The sequence below is a fragment of the Ovis aries genome, chromosome 14, assembly GCF_016772045.2.
Source record: "Ovis aries strain OAR_USU_Benz2616 breed Rambouillet chromosome 14, ARS-UI_Ramb_v3.0, whole genome shotgun sequence".
Classification (NCBI taxonomy): domain Eukaryota; kingdom Metazoa; phylum Chordata; class Mammalia; order Artiodactyla; family Bovidae; genus Ovis; species Ovis aries.
The window spans coordinates 47843291-47861327 of NC_056067.1; the positions used below are offsets into that span (position 1 = coordinate 47843291).

Here is an 18037-nt window from a genome sequence, read left to right on the forward strand (position 1 = left end):
CTGGCAGGCCGGGGAGGGGCTGCCAGGCGAAGGGCCGCCCCTTGACCGCCCCTGCCCGCGTGCCTCCCCAGGTGCAGCAGCTGGTGCCCAAGCGGGACCACGCCCTCCTGGAGGAGCAGAGCAAGCAGCAGTCGAACGAGCACCTGCGCCGCCAGTTTGCCAGCCAGGCCAACATCGTGGGGCCCTGGATCCAGACGAAGATGGAGGTGAGGGCGTCGCCCCAGCCTTGCTGTACCGCAAGAATCTCTTGGCAGAACTGAGCAAGAGGCCCTGCTGAATGGGAGGCTGCCCGCCCCTGGCAGGAGGTCCACAGTGCTCCGCGGGGCCAGTGGACCTGGGGACCTCGTGGGATCGGGAAGGTTATATCGGTGGAAATGACGGTGCCATCCAGCACAAGACTGTGCTAGGGGTCAGGGAGAGGCGGTCTCAAGTCGATTCTGCCCTCAGCTGCTGCTCTGGAGTCAGGCACACGTAACCTCTGCCCCTCAGTGTTAACGTCCCCCTGAAAGGGGATGGAGACTGTTGCTTCATTTCCTCAGCGAACAGTTGGGCACTGCCCTGCGCCAGCCCCCTCGTGAGTACCGCAGTGTCGCTGTGCCCAAGGTGGTCTGAGCTTAGACCCTCACGAGCACGTGCGTTCCGCCCTGGTGATCCAGCCCCGGGAAGGCTTTTAACCATGCCCCTCGGTGCCCTTTGGGTTACTGCTGACCGAGCGGAATCACTGAAACTCACGACCAGTCTGAGAGGTCCGGGCAGGCAGCCCAGGGCATAGTACCAGCCGCTGTGGTGGGGCGAGGCGTGGGGGCGCTCAAGAGCCCGGGTTCTGAAGTGCGCCAGGCCTGGGTTCCTGGCCCGGCTCTGCCTCGTACGGTGATAAGCTGCCCTCTCCCAGCCTCAGTTTCCAGCTCTGCAGGAGGGGCTTGTCCCAGGCTTGGGCCTCACAGGGAGGGAGTGGTGGGGGTGGACCTGAGAAGCGCTGGGGCAGAAACTCTGGTCACTGCTGCTGTGCTGGAGGGCGGGGCTGGGGGGACAGTCAGTGAGTGGCAGGCCTCTGGGAGAGGACCTTCGGGCCAGAGGCGGCCTTTCTGCCACCACCACTACCAATCTGGGGTTCGGTAGCCAGTGACAGGGCTCCTCCCGGTGGCTGGTGGGGGCCGAGGGCCCGCCAGCCCCAGCCCAGCGCCTGCCTCCTCTGTGCAGGAGATCGGGCGCATCTCCATTGAGATGAACGGGACGCTGGAGGACCAGCTGAGCCACCTGAAGCAGTATGAGCGCAGCATCGTGGACTACAAGCCCAACCTGGACCTGCTTGAGCAGCAGCACCAGCTCATCCAGGAGGCCCTCATCTTCGACAACAAGCACACCAACTATACCATGGAGGTGCGCCCTGCTCGCCCCCCAGCCCGAGCCAGGCTGCTGCCTTCTTCCAATTGGTTTCTGCCCTGTAGAAAAGCCAGCCCCCGCTTTCTCTCTCTCCTCTTTCACTCTGACCGCAGAGACTGGATCCCATGTTCATATTTTTTGAAGAGTTGATTTCCTTGCCAGTACTCTCCCATCACCGTGATCACACACACCTCAGGACAGTCTCCCTGGAGAGCCAGGAGGGCAGCAGCACCTGCCCCCTACTGTGGCCTCAGCCATTTGATCCTTTGGTTCTTGCTTGACAGCTGGTTGCTGTCAGACTGGCAGCTTGAAATGATCCCTGGTGATAAGCCCTGAGACCATGCAAATCCTAGGGTGCCACTAAATAAAAGGAAGGGAGAGGAGTTTCCCCAGAAAGCTAGATAAGTGTTGCCTGAAACATCTCTGCAGAGTTCCCCTGAGGATCCTGGCATGGGTGTTAGGCCCCAGTCCTTGGCTGCGTCGTGACCGGGAGCGTGCTGTGAACCGGGGCCCTGGTGGGCAGGCAGAGGCAGGCATGTGGCTGTGTCCCTATGTGCACGGGAGTGCGTGGGACTGGGTTGGCTCTGGGAGAGGATTAGGAGAAACCCAAGTCTGACCCCCCTGAGCTGCAGCTACTGTGGTACCACTGGCCCAGCCCGCACTCACGCCCTGGTTCCTCCCCAGCACATCCGGGTGGGCTGGGAGCAGCTGCTCACCACCATCGCCCGCACCATCAACGAGGTTGAGAACCAGATCCTCACCCGCGACGCCAAGGGCATCAGCCAGGAGCAGATGCAGGAGTTCCGGGCGTCCTTCAACCACTTCGACAAGGTGAGCGGCTCCCTCAGCCCCCGTCTTCCCTCCTTCCCCGCTGTCACCTCCCACCCCGCCCCCTCCGTCTTCACATCTGTCTGTCTGCTCACATCACAGTCCCTGAGTATCAGAGGCCACTCACGGGCTGGCAGGGACCCAGCTTCCCTCAGGAGAAATGGGAACCCCTGGCTCTGTCCCTGGGGCTGTGCCTCCCCACCCACCTGCCAGGGCAACCCTGAAGGGACAAGTGCCAGCACCCCCAGGGATCCAAGACAGACACACAGACAAGTGCCAGCACCCCTGGGGATCCGACACAGACACACACACACACACACACACACACGGACAAGTGCCAGCACCCCCGGGAATCCAAGACACACATACACACACTCACTGTTCTTAAAAGTCAGACATGGCCTGGAAGCCCCATTAGACTGTCCCCGAGCGCCAGTTTGCCCCAGGCCCTCCCTGCTGGGCTTGAGGTGCCATCCACCTGCCATCCGTGGGGAGGATGTGCTCCAGGGGTTAGCAGGGCCCTGCATCCCACACAAGAGGGGGCAGTCCCCTCTCTCCCACCCCAGATCCTGGAGGCCAGGAGAGCTCCCCTGTTCCCTCCCAGGAGTCCTGGGACTTGAGTCCTGCACCTCTCAGCCCCCACCCTGCCCTGGCCCAGAGGAGGCGGGGTGAGGCCTCTGACCACCCTCCAGGCCCCACCCTGCCATCACCTTGTCCTCGTCACCTCTAACTCTGTGTTTCCCTCCCCCGACCCGTGTGTCCCCCTCCCCCGCCCTCTGCATGTGACCCCGCCCCCGGCCCCGCCTCTGCCGGCCTGGTCTCCACACCGCCCGCCCCTCGTGCACGCCTGCCTCCGGATGCCGCCGGCAGGACCATGGCGGGGCGCTGGGGCCGGAAGAGTTCAAGGCCTGCCTCATCAGCCTGGGCTACGACGTGGAGAACGACCGGCAGGTACGCGCCCCCGGGGCCCCAGCGGACCGTGGCATTAACTGCTCTTCTCTCTCTCTCCTTCTCTCTGTCTCCCTTCCCTCGGCCACCCCACCCCTCGCCATCGTGTGCCATCTCACCGGCGCTCTTGCCTCCTCCTCCCCGCCCCGTGTCTCTCCGGACGCCTGCCCCCTTACCTGGTTTCTCGGGCCGCCTCTGTCTGCCCCGCTCCCGCCACTGTCCTGTCTCGCTGTGCGCACGGGGCGGCCCCTCTTGCCTACTCTGGGCCCGGCCTCCTCTGCTGTCCCTGGGTCCTGGAGCAGAAGCAGACAGGCAGCATGGACTCCGATGACTTCAGGGCTCTGCTTATCTCCACAGGATACAGCCTGGTATGCCGCCTCTGCCTGCCCTGCTGCTCGGCCTTTCCCCCCCCCACCCCCCGACTCCTGCCTCCCTCTCACCCTCCTCACCGCCTCCAGAGTCTCCGTGTCCTCGGGGACCCTCCTCCACCAGAGCAGCGCAGCCTAGCCTCCCTCCTCCTCCTCCTCCGCTGCCTCTGCTGGGCGGGGTCCCTCCGACGACGGCCCCCCCACCCCACCCCCTGGAGCCTCCTACCTCCTGCCCTGGAAGTCTCCGGAGAGAGGAGGCCAGGCCTCCCGCGCTCCCTGCTTCTCTTTCTCTCTTTCTCTCTTTCTTCCTCGCCCTCCAGAGCTAACTTGTGAGCCAGGGCTGAGGAGCAGTAGGCCTGTTTGATCCTCACCCCAACTCCCCACTTCCCAGGATCGTGGGAGGGGCGGAGCGGAGGGCGCATGGGGCGGCGGGCCTCGGGGGAGCCAGGACCCTCAGAGGCCTGCCGACGCCACTGGTCCCGTGTGCTGGGCTGGGCCCTGCTCTCCCGGCTCCATGTTCTAGCCACTGGGCCAGGCCCGGCCTGCCCTGCGCTGCTCAAGGGCCACCTGTCCCCTGCCCACCCCCCCCTCGCAGGGCGATGCCGAGTTCAACCGCATCATGAGCGTGGTGGACCCCAACCACAGCGGCCTCGTGACCTTCCAAGCCTTCATCGACTTCATGTCGAGGGAGACCACCGACACAGACACGGCTGACCAGGTCATCGCCTCCTTCAAGGTCCTGGCTGGGGACAAGGTGAGCCAGACGCCAGGCGGACAGGCACTCAGGCTGGGTGGGCCAGCGTATGTGCCGGGGGTGGGTGAGGGCTGACCCAGACTCCCACCCTGCCGCCCCCCCGCCAGAACTTCATCACGGCCGAGGAGCTGCGGAGAGAGCTGCCGCCTGACCAGGCCGAGTACTGCATCGCCCGCATGGCGCCCTACCAGGGCCCCGACGCCGTGCCCGGCGCCCTCGACTATAAATCCTTCTCCACAGCCCTGTACGGAGAGAGCGACCTGTGAGGCCGCTCAGGGCGCCCCGACCAGACGCCCTCCCCCACAGCCTCCCGGAGGGGCTGGGGGAGCCCTTCCACGCCGCCTCCCCACCGCGAGGGCCCGCCGCTCCTGACTCTGTATCTATGCAAAGCACTCTCTGTCAGTCTTGCTGGGGGGGCGGGGGGCAGGGAGGGGCTGGGGCAGGCTCTCTCCTCTCTCTCTGTGGTCGGCCGCAAGGCTCTCCCTCCCCCTGGATGGGGGCCGGGAGGCTTATGGGGTCAGCGCTTCTGGTCTGGTAAATATATATGATGTGTTGTTTCGTTTTGGGTTTTTTTTTTTTTTTTTCTAACTTTGTGGAGGGAACAGTGGATCCTCACAGCAAAACAGGCCCCCTCCAAGCCCTAGAAACGGCACCCCCACCCCTTCTCCCCCGAGGTCCCTTCAAGGCCTCCTACATCCAGGCCAAAGCCCGACGTGCCTTGTTCAGGAACCGCCGAGCCTGCAGTGGGCCCCACAGAGGGTGCCCGGGCCGCCCGGCAGGAAAGAGGACCTGCCTGCTCCATCTCCCCTCCCCTCCAGCTTGGCGTTGCCAGGACATGAGGGGCTTCAGCTCAGTCCCCTCCTCTTCTGCGATAGGAGTGGGGCCAGGCAGACGAGCCTCCGGCCCTCATCCCCAGACACTCCCCTCTTTGCTTTGTCTGGACCTATGTATCTCTTCAGATTTTCTAAGGACCACCCTCCTTCCCCAAACTGCACCCCCCTCCTCTCGACACACACACACACACACACAGACACACACACACACACAAATTCACAAAAAAAAGCTATTAAAAAAATCAACCTTTCAGAGAATTACTATTTACTTTATTAACTTACGGATTTATTATATAAATATATATTCACCTAGCAACATATCTTCGCCGCCTCTTGCTCTCATAATGAAGACATAGCTGATTGGCTCCCCTCCCCCAGCCCCTCACCGATTCTCTCTGATGTCTGCCGTCGGGCATGGGTCTCTGGGGACCCTCCTGAGGTGGAGGGTGGGCTGCTGGCCTAGTTGCCTGTTAGTGGATGGTTTTGCTCTCCCTTCCCTAACCGCCCCGCCCCCCCCCACCCCTGCCTTATTTTTTTTGAGTTTATTCTTGATTATTTTTTTCCCGGTTTCTGGATAAACCTCCCTTCTGGGGACAGGATAATAAAACATGTAATATTTTTAAGGATTCCTACAGCGTCCTCTGTTTTTCTATCCCTGTTCTCCACTTCTTTGGAGAGTGATGATGGAGCACCCCTTCCCAGAGCGAAGTGGGGGCTTGGGCGCAACCCAGTCCTTGTTCCCGTGAGTGTGTGAGCATAGGGGTGCCTCTGGGGACCCACTCTGGGCCAGCCACTGTTCTCAGCGTGTGATGTGGGCAGACTCGTGCAGCCCGCACAGGGCAGGACAAAACAGAGAGGTGCAGGGACTTGCCCAGTGTCACCCAGCCGGTGAGGGGTGGGGCCTGAAATTAGCTCCAGGCAGGCTGGCTCCCAAGGCCGTGCTCAGACCACCGTCCACCGTCAGAGCAGCTGCTCCCTCCCCGCGGTCGGGGCTGGGATGGGGAAGAGGCAGGGATCCCGGGCTGAGATCTAGGAGAAGGTGGCCACCTGCATCCACTGGGCGAGAGGAGACAGCAGGGGTGAGGCTGGGGGGCTCCCGGCACTCCCCCTACCTCCACCTGTGCCCTGCATTCCAGGCTCACCTGTCTGTGGGTCAGGCAGACGACCCCCTCACCCCCATCCAGGTACTGGCTGCAGTGGCCTGTGCAGAGAGGGGTGAGGTGAGGGCCCACCTGCCTGGTCCCGCAGCCGCGGAGACCGCCTCCCCCTGCCCCACCGGTGCCGGGGAGGGCACTCACGGAAGATGCAGATGAGCTGGGCCATGCAGGACACGAAGCGCTCAAAGTCCACACGCAGGCGGCTGTCACGGTAGCGGCTCGTGAGGGCCTGGGTCAGCTGGTTGTTCAGGTGGAAGCCTGGGGGAGGCCACCTCTGAGGCCCGGCTGCCCCCTGAGCCCACCTCCGGGTCGCACCACCCCCTCTGACTACCCAGGGAATGCAGACACACTTCAGGGGCCTGGTCCCATCTCTGCAGTCCCAGCTCTGCCTCATCCCAGCTGTGAGGCCCCGGGGGCAACTCCCTTCACTTCTCTGGGCCTGTCAAATGGGAACTAGGTCAGCCCTGACCCCAGGAGGGTGTGAAGGTGTTAGATGTCTGGAGCTTAGGACAGTCTCTGCCGGCACATTGTTACCTCTGTCAGTGTCGTTATCCCTTTAAACTCTGAGAATTTCTGCTAACAGACACTGGAGAATACCTCCGTGCAGCAAAGCATTTTTGCCAGTCCCATATGGAGTCAATATCTTGACACTTCACATCAGGTGCCATTTCTAGAGTTTAGAAATCATCTCTGGGGCTCTGCCCTGGTGGGCCAGTGGTTAAGCTCCCCCACTGTACGAGGCATGGGTTCAGTCTCTGGTCCCTGGTCAGGGAACTAGGATCCTGCGTGTGATGAGGCATGGCCAAAAATAAAGCAAAAAAATATATATATATGTGTGTGTGTGTGTGTATATATATATATATATATATATATTTAAAGCTTCTTTGACAAGGAATTTCAAGAGAGGCCTTTAAAACCTGGTACTGGTGAACCCCCTTACCAAGGTTACTGGGCCCTAGAGACAAGGACCTGGTTACCCCTCCCCAGGGCCCCCATTGTCCCTATGCACCTGGTAGCCCACACAGGCTATGCCTCATCTGCTCCCCTCACCCACCCAGCCCCACTTCACCTAGGGCTTTGTCTCACTGCCTTCTACACTTGATGCTCCCTCCGCCCAGAACACCATGTCCTCCTCTGGTACACACCTCCTCCAGGAAGTCCTCTCAGATATTCAGCCCCACCCCCACAAGCAGCATCACGCTCCCCTTCTGGGCTCCCGCAGCTCCCTGCGCCTCCCGTCCTTTCCCAGGCTGTCACTGCGGTTAGTGACTGTCACTGCCATTCGTGGCTCTGGGACTAAGCAGGGGAGAGGTCTGGGAAAGGCGCCTGGTCACCACAGAATCCCCAGCATCAGCCAGCACAGGGCCTGGAGCAGGGCAGGGTTCGGGGGTGTCCCTGGAGCAGTGGACAGGATAAGGTCGGAGCAGGTTCTGCCTGGCCCCGTCTCCACTTTCCCCCCCCCCCCCCCCCCCCCCCGGTGAAGAGCCGCCAGGGTCTTCCCGCCGTGACTTCCTGCGGATCCTGGACTTGTCTCTCCCTCCTCCCGCTGATAAGTGCTAAAGAGCTGTCCTGTCTTCCCCCACCAGTCTCCTCTCCGACCACCTCTCCCTCCCCACTTGGCCCCAGCCATCCCATCCCCCCACCCCCTCCTCAGTCCTCCTCTCATCACTGCGCCCCGTCGTTCACTCCTGTCTCCACCCTGGCCTCTATAGCGCCTTTTCACTGCCTTTCCCTCTGTCTGGACAGCTCTTCCCCAGCGCCCCCAGGCTCACTCCCCGTCCTTCAGATCTCTGTTCAGCCATCACTTCAGCGAGGCTTTCCCTGCCCGCCCTGTCTTAACCCGCACCCCGCTCGCTGCAGGTCCCAGCATCCTGGCCTGCTTCCTTTCCCCACCACAGACCTCCTCACCAGTGGGCACTCTGCTCGTTCGTGTACATGCACCACCGGAACGTCAGCCTCGCGAGAGCAATTTTTTCTGCCTAGACTGACACAAGCCCCCTACCGAAGGATGCTGAGTGAATAGCACAGCCTTCCATCCTCACCTCCTGTCTACCTGGGACTCTGTTTCTCAGGCTCACGTCTCCCCATCTTCTCTGACTCCATCTCCCCCACTGTCTTCTTCGTGTTCAGTCACTCAGTTGTGTCTGACTCTTTGCAACCCCATGGACTGGAGCACGCCAGGCTTTCCTGTCCTTCACCATCTCCCAGTGCTTGCTCAAACTCATGTCCATTGAGTTGGTGATGCCATCCAACCCTCTCATCCTCTGCCGTCCCCTTTTCCTCCTGCCCTCAATCCTTCCCAGCATCAGGGTCTTTTCTAATGAGTCGGCTCTTGAGTTCCCTTCTTTTCTTGTATCTCCCTGGACCTTTGACCCCGCCCTTCTGCCTCTCCGACTCTGGGTCACATCGCCCCAGCCTCCCATCCCTCCATGTTGCATCCTTCCTTTTGCTATGGCCGATGAGCCCTGGGGCGGGGCGTGGGGTCTGGCAGCTCTGTGTCTGACCCCAGCCTCCACTCCTTCCATGCAAGGTGAGGTGGGGGGCAAATCGCACTCCCACACCTTTCCTAACTGTGTGGCCCTGGAAGATGTGGGTCTCTGGCTCTGTGCCGTGGCTAGGGTTTTGTGCTCCCACACAAATAGAAGGGGATTGTTCTACGTCTCCTGCAAGAACTCAGGAAGGCTCCAGTGAGAACCTTCATTTAGGTGACCTGGCCTGAGTGAATAGAAGCTAAGTTCCCAGCATTAAGCCCTGTGGGCGCCATTCCACAGGCTCCTTCCTGCCACCCTCTGTATGAGCCATTTTGCAGAGAGGAAAACAGAGGTTCCAGGAGGTGGACTCAAGAGCCCAGGGCCACCCAAGGAGTCCAGGACATTCTACTCTGAGGCCTTGTGGGCTGGGGCCTCTCAGACACCAGTTCCCAAGGCCCCCACTTCCCCTCAGGGGAGGCCCCACTCCCACAGCGCCCTCCTCCCCCCACACAGTGGAGTTCCCCCTTCGGACCTCTTTTAGGGTCACCCAGTTCCTGCACAAACTAAGGTGTGGGCTTTGTGGGTGCGGGGGCGGGGTGTGAGGGAGGTGGGGGGAGCAGATCCATCCCCAGGAGCCCCCAGGACCTCTGTCAATACCCGCTGCATTCAGCGCCAGCCTCAGCTCATAGGAGTTCATGGTTCCAGAGGCGTCCTCGTCGAACTTATCGAATGTGGCCTGGGCAGGGAGGTCTGGGTCAGTCCCACCCCCGGGTCCCAGAGCACCCTCAAGAAGGCTGAAAGGGAGCCTGAGTTCCCACCCACCCACCTCCCTTTCTTCCTGGCTTTTCTACGCCAGCAGCTGAACCACTTTGGGTCTCTGTTGCCCACGTAAAGTGGAAATAATAGTACCAGCAGTAATAGGTGGGTTGTGGGGACAACATGAGATTCTACCCACAAAGGGCTCAGTGAACAGTAGCTTGTCACTTGTAGTGTGGGAAGGCCTGTGACTATTCTCCTCACAGAGGTCCAAAGCAGCAGGAATGATGGCCTCCCAGCCGTAGACCAGCAAAGGCCCGCTCAGGTCATATAGCCAGAAAGGGGCTGAGCTGGAAGCTGGGGTTCCAACCCAGGATCAGAGTGCCCCCTAAAGGGACAAAGTGGTGCTAGTGGTAAAGAACCTGCCCGCCAATGCAGGAGACAGACACGGGTTCAATCCCTGGGTCAGAAAGATCCCCTGGAGGAGGGCATGGCAACCCAGTCCAGTATTCTTGCCTGGAGAATCCCATGGACAGAGGAGCCTGGCGGGCTACTGTCCACAGGGCCACAAAGACTCAGACACGACTGAAGCGACTTAGCGCACGCATGCAAAGGGACAACAATGGCGGTAGGGGCAGGACATCCTCGAGGCTGGTGTGGTGCCGCCGGTTCCCCCTTCTCCCCTGGGATCCCGCTAGCCCACAGTGCACCAAGGTCTATTAGTAAAGGTTCCCGGCCCTCCAGGCGGAGGTGCCCCACCCAGTGCCCTACCTTACCTGCCACTCCAGGAGGTGGCCCCAGAGCTGCTGGAAGTGGTACAAGTCCAGACTTCCCCCATGCTGGGGAGGGAGCATCTGGTTAAGGTCAATGTCTCCAGAAGGGGAGCCGAGGCCATTCCCCCTCCCTGGGCACTGCCCCCATAATATACCCCAAAACACTGCAGCAGCTGCTCACAGGTCCTGAGCCCGATTTCTCTGGGGGTCTGGGCATGGGCCCTGGCTACAGGGAAAACAAAAAGATAGCACTTCCCACATCCTGGTCATCACGGTAAGTGCTCAGGATTATTGTTATCTCTGAAAGTCCTGCGACTGATGAAAACTAGCAGAGCTGGGATTTGAACCCAGGCAAGGTGGTCTGGGTCAGTGCTTAGGGCAGCGACACTCCCTGCTTCTCCCTTAGAGGAACGGAGACTTATGAGTGGCCATGGTCTTGGCCACAGGTCCCATCACAGGATCCACAGTTCCGGCCACAGGGGAGGCGCTGGCAAGCTGAAGCCAGGGTTCCCGTGGCCTTTCTCCCAGCAGCATCGTGGATGGACACACATGGGGGCTCCAGGTGTCCACTCTTGGTCCCCAACTCACCAGGCTCCAGGGCGATGCTTAACAAGATCTGGAGCTGAGGGGCGCCAAGTTCTTCCTCCTGGCGAGGACAGAGCTGGTTGTGAGGCTGCACTCAGGTAGTCATTCAACAAACAGCCCAGGGCGGCGGGGTTGGGGGGGGGGGTTGGGGGGGGGGGGGGGGGGGTGGGCTAGACAGCGTGCTGGGAGGTGCTGGGACATGGCAGAGCCTGAGAGAGCCCCGGGCCTGTCAGAGCTCCTGGTCCATGGAGGGAGAGAGATGTGTCCACAGAGAGGTCAGGGTTGCAGTGGGGAAGCCCTGGGCTGCTGGAACTCGCAGAGGGCAAGTGGCTGGCTAGCCTGGGGAAAGAAAAGGCCTCAGCCTGGCAGGGGTTGTGAAGGGAGAGAAAGCAGTCCAGGATACAGACTGAGCAAAGGCCCTGTGGCAGGGAAGAGCTGTGAGTGTTTTGGCAAAAGAAGTTCATGATATTTAAGCATAGAGAGACTGGAAAACTAAAGCAAAATGAGATGTTTATGACGAGGGAGGGGAGAGGAGGGAATCCACTTAGCCCTGCCCCACCTCCTCACCTCTCCTGCCAGCTCCTGAAAAAGCTGCTGCAACTCGAGCTCCAGGGGAATGTAGGGGACCTGTGGGGTTGGGGGTAGTTCAGTTCTGGCCAAGAAGTTCCCCGCCGCCCCCTTCCCCCGCCTCTCCCGCCCACAGACACACACCATAGCGCCCCTTTCCCAGAGCCGCGCCTCACCATAAGCGCGTGCACGTCGGCGCTGATCACGTCATCTACCTCCCTGCAAATTACAGACGGGAGATGGGGGAGGGGTGCTCAGCCCGCGGCTGAGGGTATGGAGCACTCGGGATCTCAGCTGAGACTCAGGTTGGGTTTAGGTGGGATCCTGGGGGCCGGGGCTGACGCAGGCGGGGCTGGGGATCCCGGGGGCGGGGCTGGGGATCCCGGGGGCAGGGCTGGGTGTCCAGCTCACATGGCCGTGTGGCGGCGCTCAGAGAACACGCGCAGCGTGAAGTCGGCCTCATCGCCGGCACGGGCGGCGCTGGGCACCACCAGGTAGTGGCCCGGGCGCAGGCGACAGCGGCGGCTCACGTCGCGGCGGGCGCAGAATGGTGAGCGGTCGGCGCGCAGCAGGCCGGACAAGTGCGCGCGACTCCGCGGGGAGTCCCACAGGCCCAGTTGCTGGGGGGGATAAGGCAGCGTGACCACCACCGTCCAAGTTCACCCCATCCGACCTCCGACCCACTGCACCCTCCACACCGCCCTGGACAAACCCACTGGTCACCGATCACCCGAAGCGCGCCTCAGGCCCCCAGGTTGTAGGAGCCGCTGGGGCTGGTTCAGGGATGGATGGAATCTGGGGTCTTTTCTGATACCCACCTCCTCTGGGATCTGCAAGAAGGAAGAGGTAGGGGAGTCAGGGCCCCGGGAGGCAGCTAAGGGGCGGAGCCCTTCCGTGCTCCCTCCACATCCCTGCCTCTTTTCTCCCCACCCCACCCCTCCTAAAGGCCCCTTAGTTCCTGACCTAGCCCCTCCTGCCCACCCCACCCACCTGTGCCCTCGCCTTCTCTGCTCCCCGATCCACTCCCAAATCCTCAGTCTTTTCTCCAGCCCTTTCTCTGACTCCTTTCTGACCCCTCTGCCCTCTGCCCTCTGCCCTTCAGCCTCTTCTTGAATCTCTGACTTCCTCAACTGTCTCCTGACCCTGACCCTTGGCCCCCATCCACTACCCCTTCGGCCTCCCCAGCCCCTCTCCACCCCCTCAGATCCCGCCTTGGCCTCCTGTATCTCCATGCTTCTGTGTCTTGCCCTCGACCCCCCACCACCTCTGCTCAGCCCAGGGTCCCACCTGGAACACGTGGAAGCCCACGGTCAGGTATTTGAGGCCCTGGGCCCTCAGGCGCCGCTGGTTGCGCTGGATGAGCGATAGGAGAACAGTGCATTTGGGGGTGCGAGCACCCCGCACGGGGCCCCCTGCCCCTGCTGCCCCCCAGCACCCCAAGGATCCATCCTCGTCCTCATCCTCTTCATCAGGCTCCAGCAACGTCAGCCGGAACTGGGGGTTCATCCAGAAGGTTTCTAGGAAAGGACAAAGACAGGGTTACCCGGCCTGCCACAGCCCCACCCCTGCTTGCCTTTGGGGCCCCCTCTAGGCCTTACCGGCACCAGGCTGGCTCCCACCAGAGTTGAAGCCACGCACCCAGCGGCCTTGGAAGGTGTGGATGTGCCAGCCACCTCCAGCCGGGCTGGGGCCCAGCACTTCAGGGCTCAGCGAGCAGATCTGGACAGTGTCAAAGTGGCGGAAGAAGTCCAGCAGCTCCATCCTGGACGGTGGCTGGTGGTCAGATGCTGCCCGGGCCCTCACCTCCCCAGGGCCCTAGTCTCCCAAATTATCCCGAAACCCCCTCAATCACAAAGCCCCCTGCATTCCTTAAATGTTGCCAGTTACACATCAGTCCCCCAAAATAGACCCCTCCAGCTCCCCTAGTGCATGCTGTGCTAAATCACTTCAGTGGTGCCCAACTCTTTGCGATCCTGTGGACTGCAGCCTGCCAGGCTCCTTTGTTCATGGGATTCTCCAGCAAGAATACAGGAGTGGGTTGCCATGCCCTCCACCAGGGGAGCTTCCCGACCCAGGGATGAACCCGGGTCTCTTACGTCTCCTGCATCGGCGGGTGGGTTCTTTACCACTAGCACCACCAGCTCCCCTAGATTTCTCCCCAAATATTGAGACCCTCAGACTCTCTATTACTAACAAGCATCCTTCAGACCCTCAACTTTGCCACATTTCGAGAAATGCCCCCAGTGTCACCAGCTTTCCCTCAATTGTGCTAAATATCACCCATCCCTCTTCAACCTGTTGAAAATTACTATGCTTCCCAATTCCCCTAATATTACTGCTAATTCTTCAGCTTCCTAAAATAGAACCCAGCTCCCAAATTACCACGGATATGGTCAGTTTCTCTGCCACTTAGGACTTATCTCCATGAACTTCTTCTGTGTCCCTTCAAGCGAGACTTGCCCCCTTCCCTGATCCCAGTAGCCTGGCACCCCTTGCCCAGGCAGACCTGGGACCCTGTCCCACTCACCAGAACTCGCCATCCTCTTTTTTCACCAGCAAGGCATCACGCCACTCTGTAGGGAGCGCATCCCAGCGTGGGCAGCTGGAAAGACTGAGGTGTAAGGGGTAGGCAGGGGGGAGCCAAGCCACCCACCCACCCCAGATCCATCCCACCTGTCGCTCCAGGCCCCATTCCACTCCACTCGGCCCCATGGGTTCCGCAGCCGCAGCAGCCGCACCTTAGTGAAGCCCAGTGACACCTAAAGGAGGCATGGTCAGCGGGGAGTCTGGTGCCCGGACACACCTTGCCAGCCCACCCTGGGGATTCCTCACCTTGTGTGTGCCCGTGACTGAATATGCGTGTCCCTTCACCAGCCCGTCGTCTGTCCGGTACTCACCCCGATCACTCTGGGCAGAGGACAGGGGATAGTGAGCCACAGTGGGGGGCAGGAGAGTGGCTACTCCTCTCTGCACTGCCACCTCTTGTCACCAAGGCGAGAGTCACCCAGAGCACCTAACTGAATGGCACCAGGCTCCGAGAGGGTCTGGGAGTTGGGGAGGGAAGGCAAGAGAAGGGAAAGAGAGAGGCAGATGGAGACAAGAGGCTAAAACAGATGAGAGAGACAGAGAAACGGGGACAGAGAAAGATACAGAACAAAAAAAAAGAAAGAAAACTACAGAACAGAGAGGAAGAGGCAGGGAAACGCACAGGACAATCACTAACCGAGCAGAGGATTAAGCAAACGAATGAGTGAATGAGTTAGACTGACTCAGCGTATGAGCGTGTGATTAGGTCACAGAGGGACATACGACCCGAACTGAGCCCGTGAAAAGCAGTCACAGAACTTTCATGGACCTTCTAAGCGGCACTTTTCTTCACCCTCCTCCCACCTGAGTATGGGCTTCCCAAGCGGTGCAGTAGTAGCGAATCTGCCTGCCAAGGCAGGAGACCCCAGAGGCTCAGGTTAGACCCCTGAGTCATCCCCTGGAGTCGGAATTAGCAACCCGATCCAATATTCTTGCCTGGAAAACTCCACGGACAAAGCGCGGCAGGCTACAGTCCGCGGGTGTCGCAAAGAGTCAGATATGACCGGGCAACTAGGCACATACCACCTGAACGGTAGGAGGAACCTGCCTCTGGGGGGGTCACTTTTGTGCCCGTGAGAGAAAAGTTTGCAAGTGAATCTAACCCAGAAGCAGGAATTAAAAAAAAAAAACAAAAAACACCACATTCACAACGTCCACTAAGCACCTGGATCCAGCTGTGGCTGAAGCTTAACTTGTTCTGAGAGCAAATAGATGTCCTTTTGACTGGCTCGTGTTAGGTGTGTGGGAGAGAATAAGCCAACAGTGAAAGCAGAGAGAACACAGGACACTGCCTCCTTCTAGTCGTGACTGTGCTCAGATCCTGGTGGGGGGCGGTCTCCATGGGAGTCTGACTCTCTCACCAGGGCAGTGGCCCCCACGAGGGACTCCTTGGCCAGGGCACGGCGCAGGATGGAGAAGAGGCCTGGAGGGTTTGGAGTGTCCTTCTTCAGGTAAAGCACCTCACCTACACCCCCTGTGAAGTCCACAAAAGCCTCATTCATGTGGCCGCCTCGCATCACCTCATAGGAGCCGTGGAGCCTGTGGGAGCGGGTCTGGGGTCAGGCATCTGAGGCATGATTGAGTATCTCGGGCAACCCCTGGGATGCACGAGGTGGGGTGGGGCCCAGGCTGTGAGGTCACAGTCTGAGGTCCCAGGGGGCTATCCCCGAAACTGGCAGACTCTTGAAAAAGGCACATCCTAGAAGCCCTGGAAAATCAGGCCGATGGCTCCTGGGGCCACCAGGAATGCATGATTTGGGCTCATAGGAGAGTTCCATCAGAATTCTGGGCTTCCTGGGGGCTGTGTCTGATATTTTGAGTCTGTGGGAGATTTCTGCTTTGAGGGTGATCCCTGTGGGCCTTGTCAGGGATTTCAGAGCCACAGAATGGGGAAAAGCAAAGACCTGAGGGTCCCAAGGCTTACACCTGATACTTTGGAGGTATCTTGGGTCTCTTGATGGATCAAGAGAGACTGCAGGTCTCTCCAAGGGTAACACTGGGGCCTGACATATATTTCAGGCTCCTTCGGAATTACGAGTGTTTAGTGGGATGGCAGAGCCTGGTGGGCTGCTGTCTATGGGGTCCCACAGAGTCGGACACAACTGAAGCGACTTAGCAGCAGCAGCAGCAATGGGTATCTAAGAATATTTTGTGTAAAATATGGATGGAGGGAAGTGTTCATGATTTGGAAGTCATTAGGTGATGGTGTAACGTGAGGGTCCTTGGTTTGAGATCTTTGGTGAAGTGTCTAGGGGATCCCAGAAGTCAGGGGGCTCCAGGGGTCCCCTGTGGCCTGAGGGCTGCTGGCTAGGGCTTGAGGTTGCTGCTGGGGGCGTCAGGGTCCTTACTTAGCATAGGCCTTTTCCAGGAGCGGAGCCCAGAACTCGTTCCGCTGATCAGAGCGCACGAACATCAGCTTCCCCTCGCACACAGGCAGCCTGTCATCCACCACGACATCCACCCAGCGGCCAAACTGCCAGAGCTGGTGGGGGGACAGGCAGGGCTGGGGTTCAGCTTCCCTCCTCCAACCCTGCTGGGCCCCAGCCCCTGCCCCCCTGACCCTGCTGTACCAGTCCGGGAACTCCAGCTCCAAGGGGACAGCAAGAGCTATGAAATCCATGTCACCCTGGGGGTGAGGCATGAACAGAGGAAGCAAGCTTTACCTGAAAGTGGAAGACACCTGCGTAGCCATGTTGGAAGCCCTGTCCCGGGGGTACCACACGGGACAGGAGTCGGGGGTACAGAGTGAGGGAGGCAGCAGCCGCAAGAAACCAGCAGTTACCTGGGAGGAAAGGCTGGGATTAAGGGAGGGGGAAAGAAGGCACAAGGGGGAGAGTCTGAGAGGGGTATGGGGGGGGATGATGGCGTGGGGTGGGGCAGGGAGGCCAAGGCAGGGTGGCTGCAGGGTCCCGCTGTGACTTGCGGGATCTGGGGGCTCAACATGGATTCAGAGGTCTCACCCAGTCTCCCCTGACACACATCTGTTCGACTCATGTCCTCACAGATGAACTGGGGCTCAGTGCAAAACTCCTGCAGGTGATAAGGGATTCCAGGCCTCAGCCAGGAAGGGGAAGGAAGGAGAAGCCAGGAGGTGAGATGCCTGGGTCCCCTCCTGCCCTCACAGCTCTGGAGTAATGAGCGCCTCCAGCCCCGTGAGAGGCTTGTAAAGCCTGGGGCAGGCGTTTGGCTTCCCTGGGCCTCCCCTGACCCAGGATGGCTGACCGTGCTCTGAGGTGCTCTCACAATGACACTTCCTCCCTCAGACCAGGAGCCCAGCTCCCAACCCCCTCCTCCCTCAGACCAGGAGCCCAGCTCCCAACCTCTTCCCTCAGACCCAGGAAGCCAGTTCCTAGCCCCCTCCTCCCTCAGACCAGAGGCCTAGCTCCCAACTCCCTCCTTCCTCAGACCAGGAGCCCTGTCCTCAGCCCCCTCCTCCCTCAGACCAGGAGCCCAAACCCCATCCACACATTACGTGGGGCCTCTTCCATTCCACCCCTTTGGCCTTCTCCGAGTGGGGCCCCAGCTGGTCGTAGCCAAGGGCATCAGGGCCAGCAGGGAAGTAAGGATCTCGGAACAGGATCCCCTCATCCAGGCAGGCTGCTCGGATTGCTTTGTAGTTCTGGCCGCGAAAGAGCTTTGGGCCCTTGGTTTCAGGCCCCGTCTCCTCGTTAACCAGCTGGATGGTGACTCTCCTGCTGCTGCACGCCATCCGGACACTGTGGGCTCACAGGCTGGCGGCAGGCCCTTTAACCTCCTGAGTCACGGGGGCGGGGCCTCCCCTCTATCTGAACGCAGATGGGGGTCTTTAAGCAGCGAGGAACCTTCCCTCGTTAATACTAATTGAGGGTTTGGGGTTCTGGGGAGCAAGGACGCCTCTTCAGCGGTTTCCGCCTCAAGGCGTGGGCCCTTCAGTTGTGGCCAGGGTAGCAGTTTAATGGGCTTGGCCAGCAGTCGGTTTGGAAGGTGGGCAGAGCTGCGGGAGGACCAGATGCCACTGTGGGAGTGCCTAGGAGGTCAGTGTGGAGGGT

The 18037-nt window shown here is 60.3% G+C and overlaps 2 protein-coding genes across 5 annotated transcripts in view; one reads left to right on the forward strand and one right to left on the reverse strand.

The window, feature by feature from the left end:
- ACTN4 (actinin alpha 4) overlaps positions 1 to 5740 on the forward strand; it is a 72459-nt gene extending 66719 nt beyond the window's left edge. For 2 of the 4 annotated variants that reach the window (XM_027978247.2, XM_027978248.2), the window contains exons 16-22: positions 72 to 206; positions 1201 to 1380; positions 2068 to 2214; positions 3082 to 3162; positions 3462 to 3527; positions 4123 to 4281; positions 4389 to 5740. In XM_027978247.2, the coding sequence (XP_027834048.1) occupies positions 72 to 206; positions 1201 to 1380; positions 2068 to 2214; positions 3082 to 3162; positions 3462 to 3527; positions 4123 to 4281; positions 4389 to 4547 (927 nt within the window). In that variant the 3' untranslated portion in view covers positions 4548 to 5740. The remainder of the gene's footprint in view (positions 1 to 71; positions 207 to 1200; positions 1381 to 2067; positions 2215 to 3081; positions 3163 to 3461; positions 3528 to 4122; positions 4282 to 4388) is intronic. The other 2 variants (XM_027978249.2, XM_042230937.1) reach the window with 1 other exon arrangement.
- On the reverse strand, positions 4842 to 17718 carry CAPN12 (calpain 12). The gene is made up of 21 exons (XM_042230939.2): positions 17482 to 17718; positions 16970 to 17039; positions 16673 to 16791; positions 16358 to 16491; positions 15371 to 15548; positions 14256 to 14330; positions 14097 to 14182; positions 13951 to 14025; positions 13022 to 13185; positions 12711 to 12940; positions 12242 to 12253; positions 11835 to 12043; positions 11600 to 11642; positions 11424 to 11483; positions 10860 to 10917; positions 10427 to 10497; positions 10275 to 10337; positions 9400 to 9478; positions 6413 to 6529; positions 6257 to 6315; positions 4842 to 6170 (listed from the first exon to the last, which is right to left on the reverse strand). The coding sequence occupies exons 1-21, from the start codon at positions 17716 to 17718 to the stop codon at positions 6144 to 6146; spliced, it is 2166 nt and encodes a 721-aa protein (XP_042086873.1). The 3' UTR covers positions 4842 to 6143.
- Between the last annotated feature and the right edge of the window lie 319 nt (positions 17719 to 18037).

Coding starts and splice junctions, on each gene's coding strand:
- CAPN12 (XM_042230939.2), bottom strand. CDS start 17,718: ATGGCGTGCAGCAGCAGGAGAGTCACCATCCAGCTGGTTAACGAGGAG. Junction 15,549..16,357: donor CTGGAAAAGGCCTATGCTAA/GTAAGGACCCTG, acceptor CCGCTCCCACAG/GCTCCACGGCTCCTATGAGG. Junction 14,183..14,255: donor CAGTCACGGGCACACACAAG/GTGAGGAATCCC, acceptor TGCCTCCTTTAG/GTGTCACTGGGCTTCACTAA.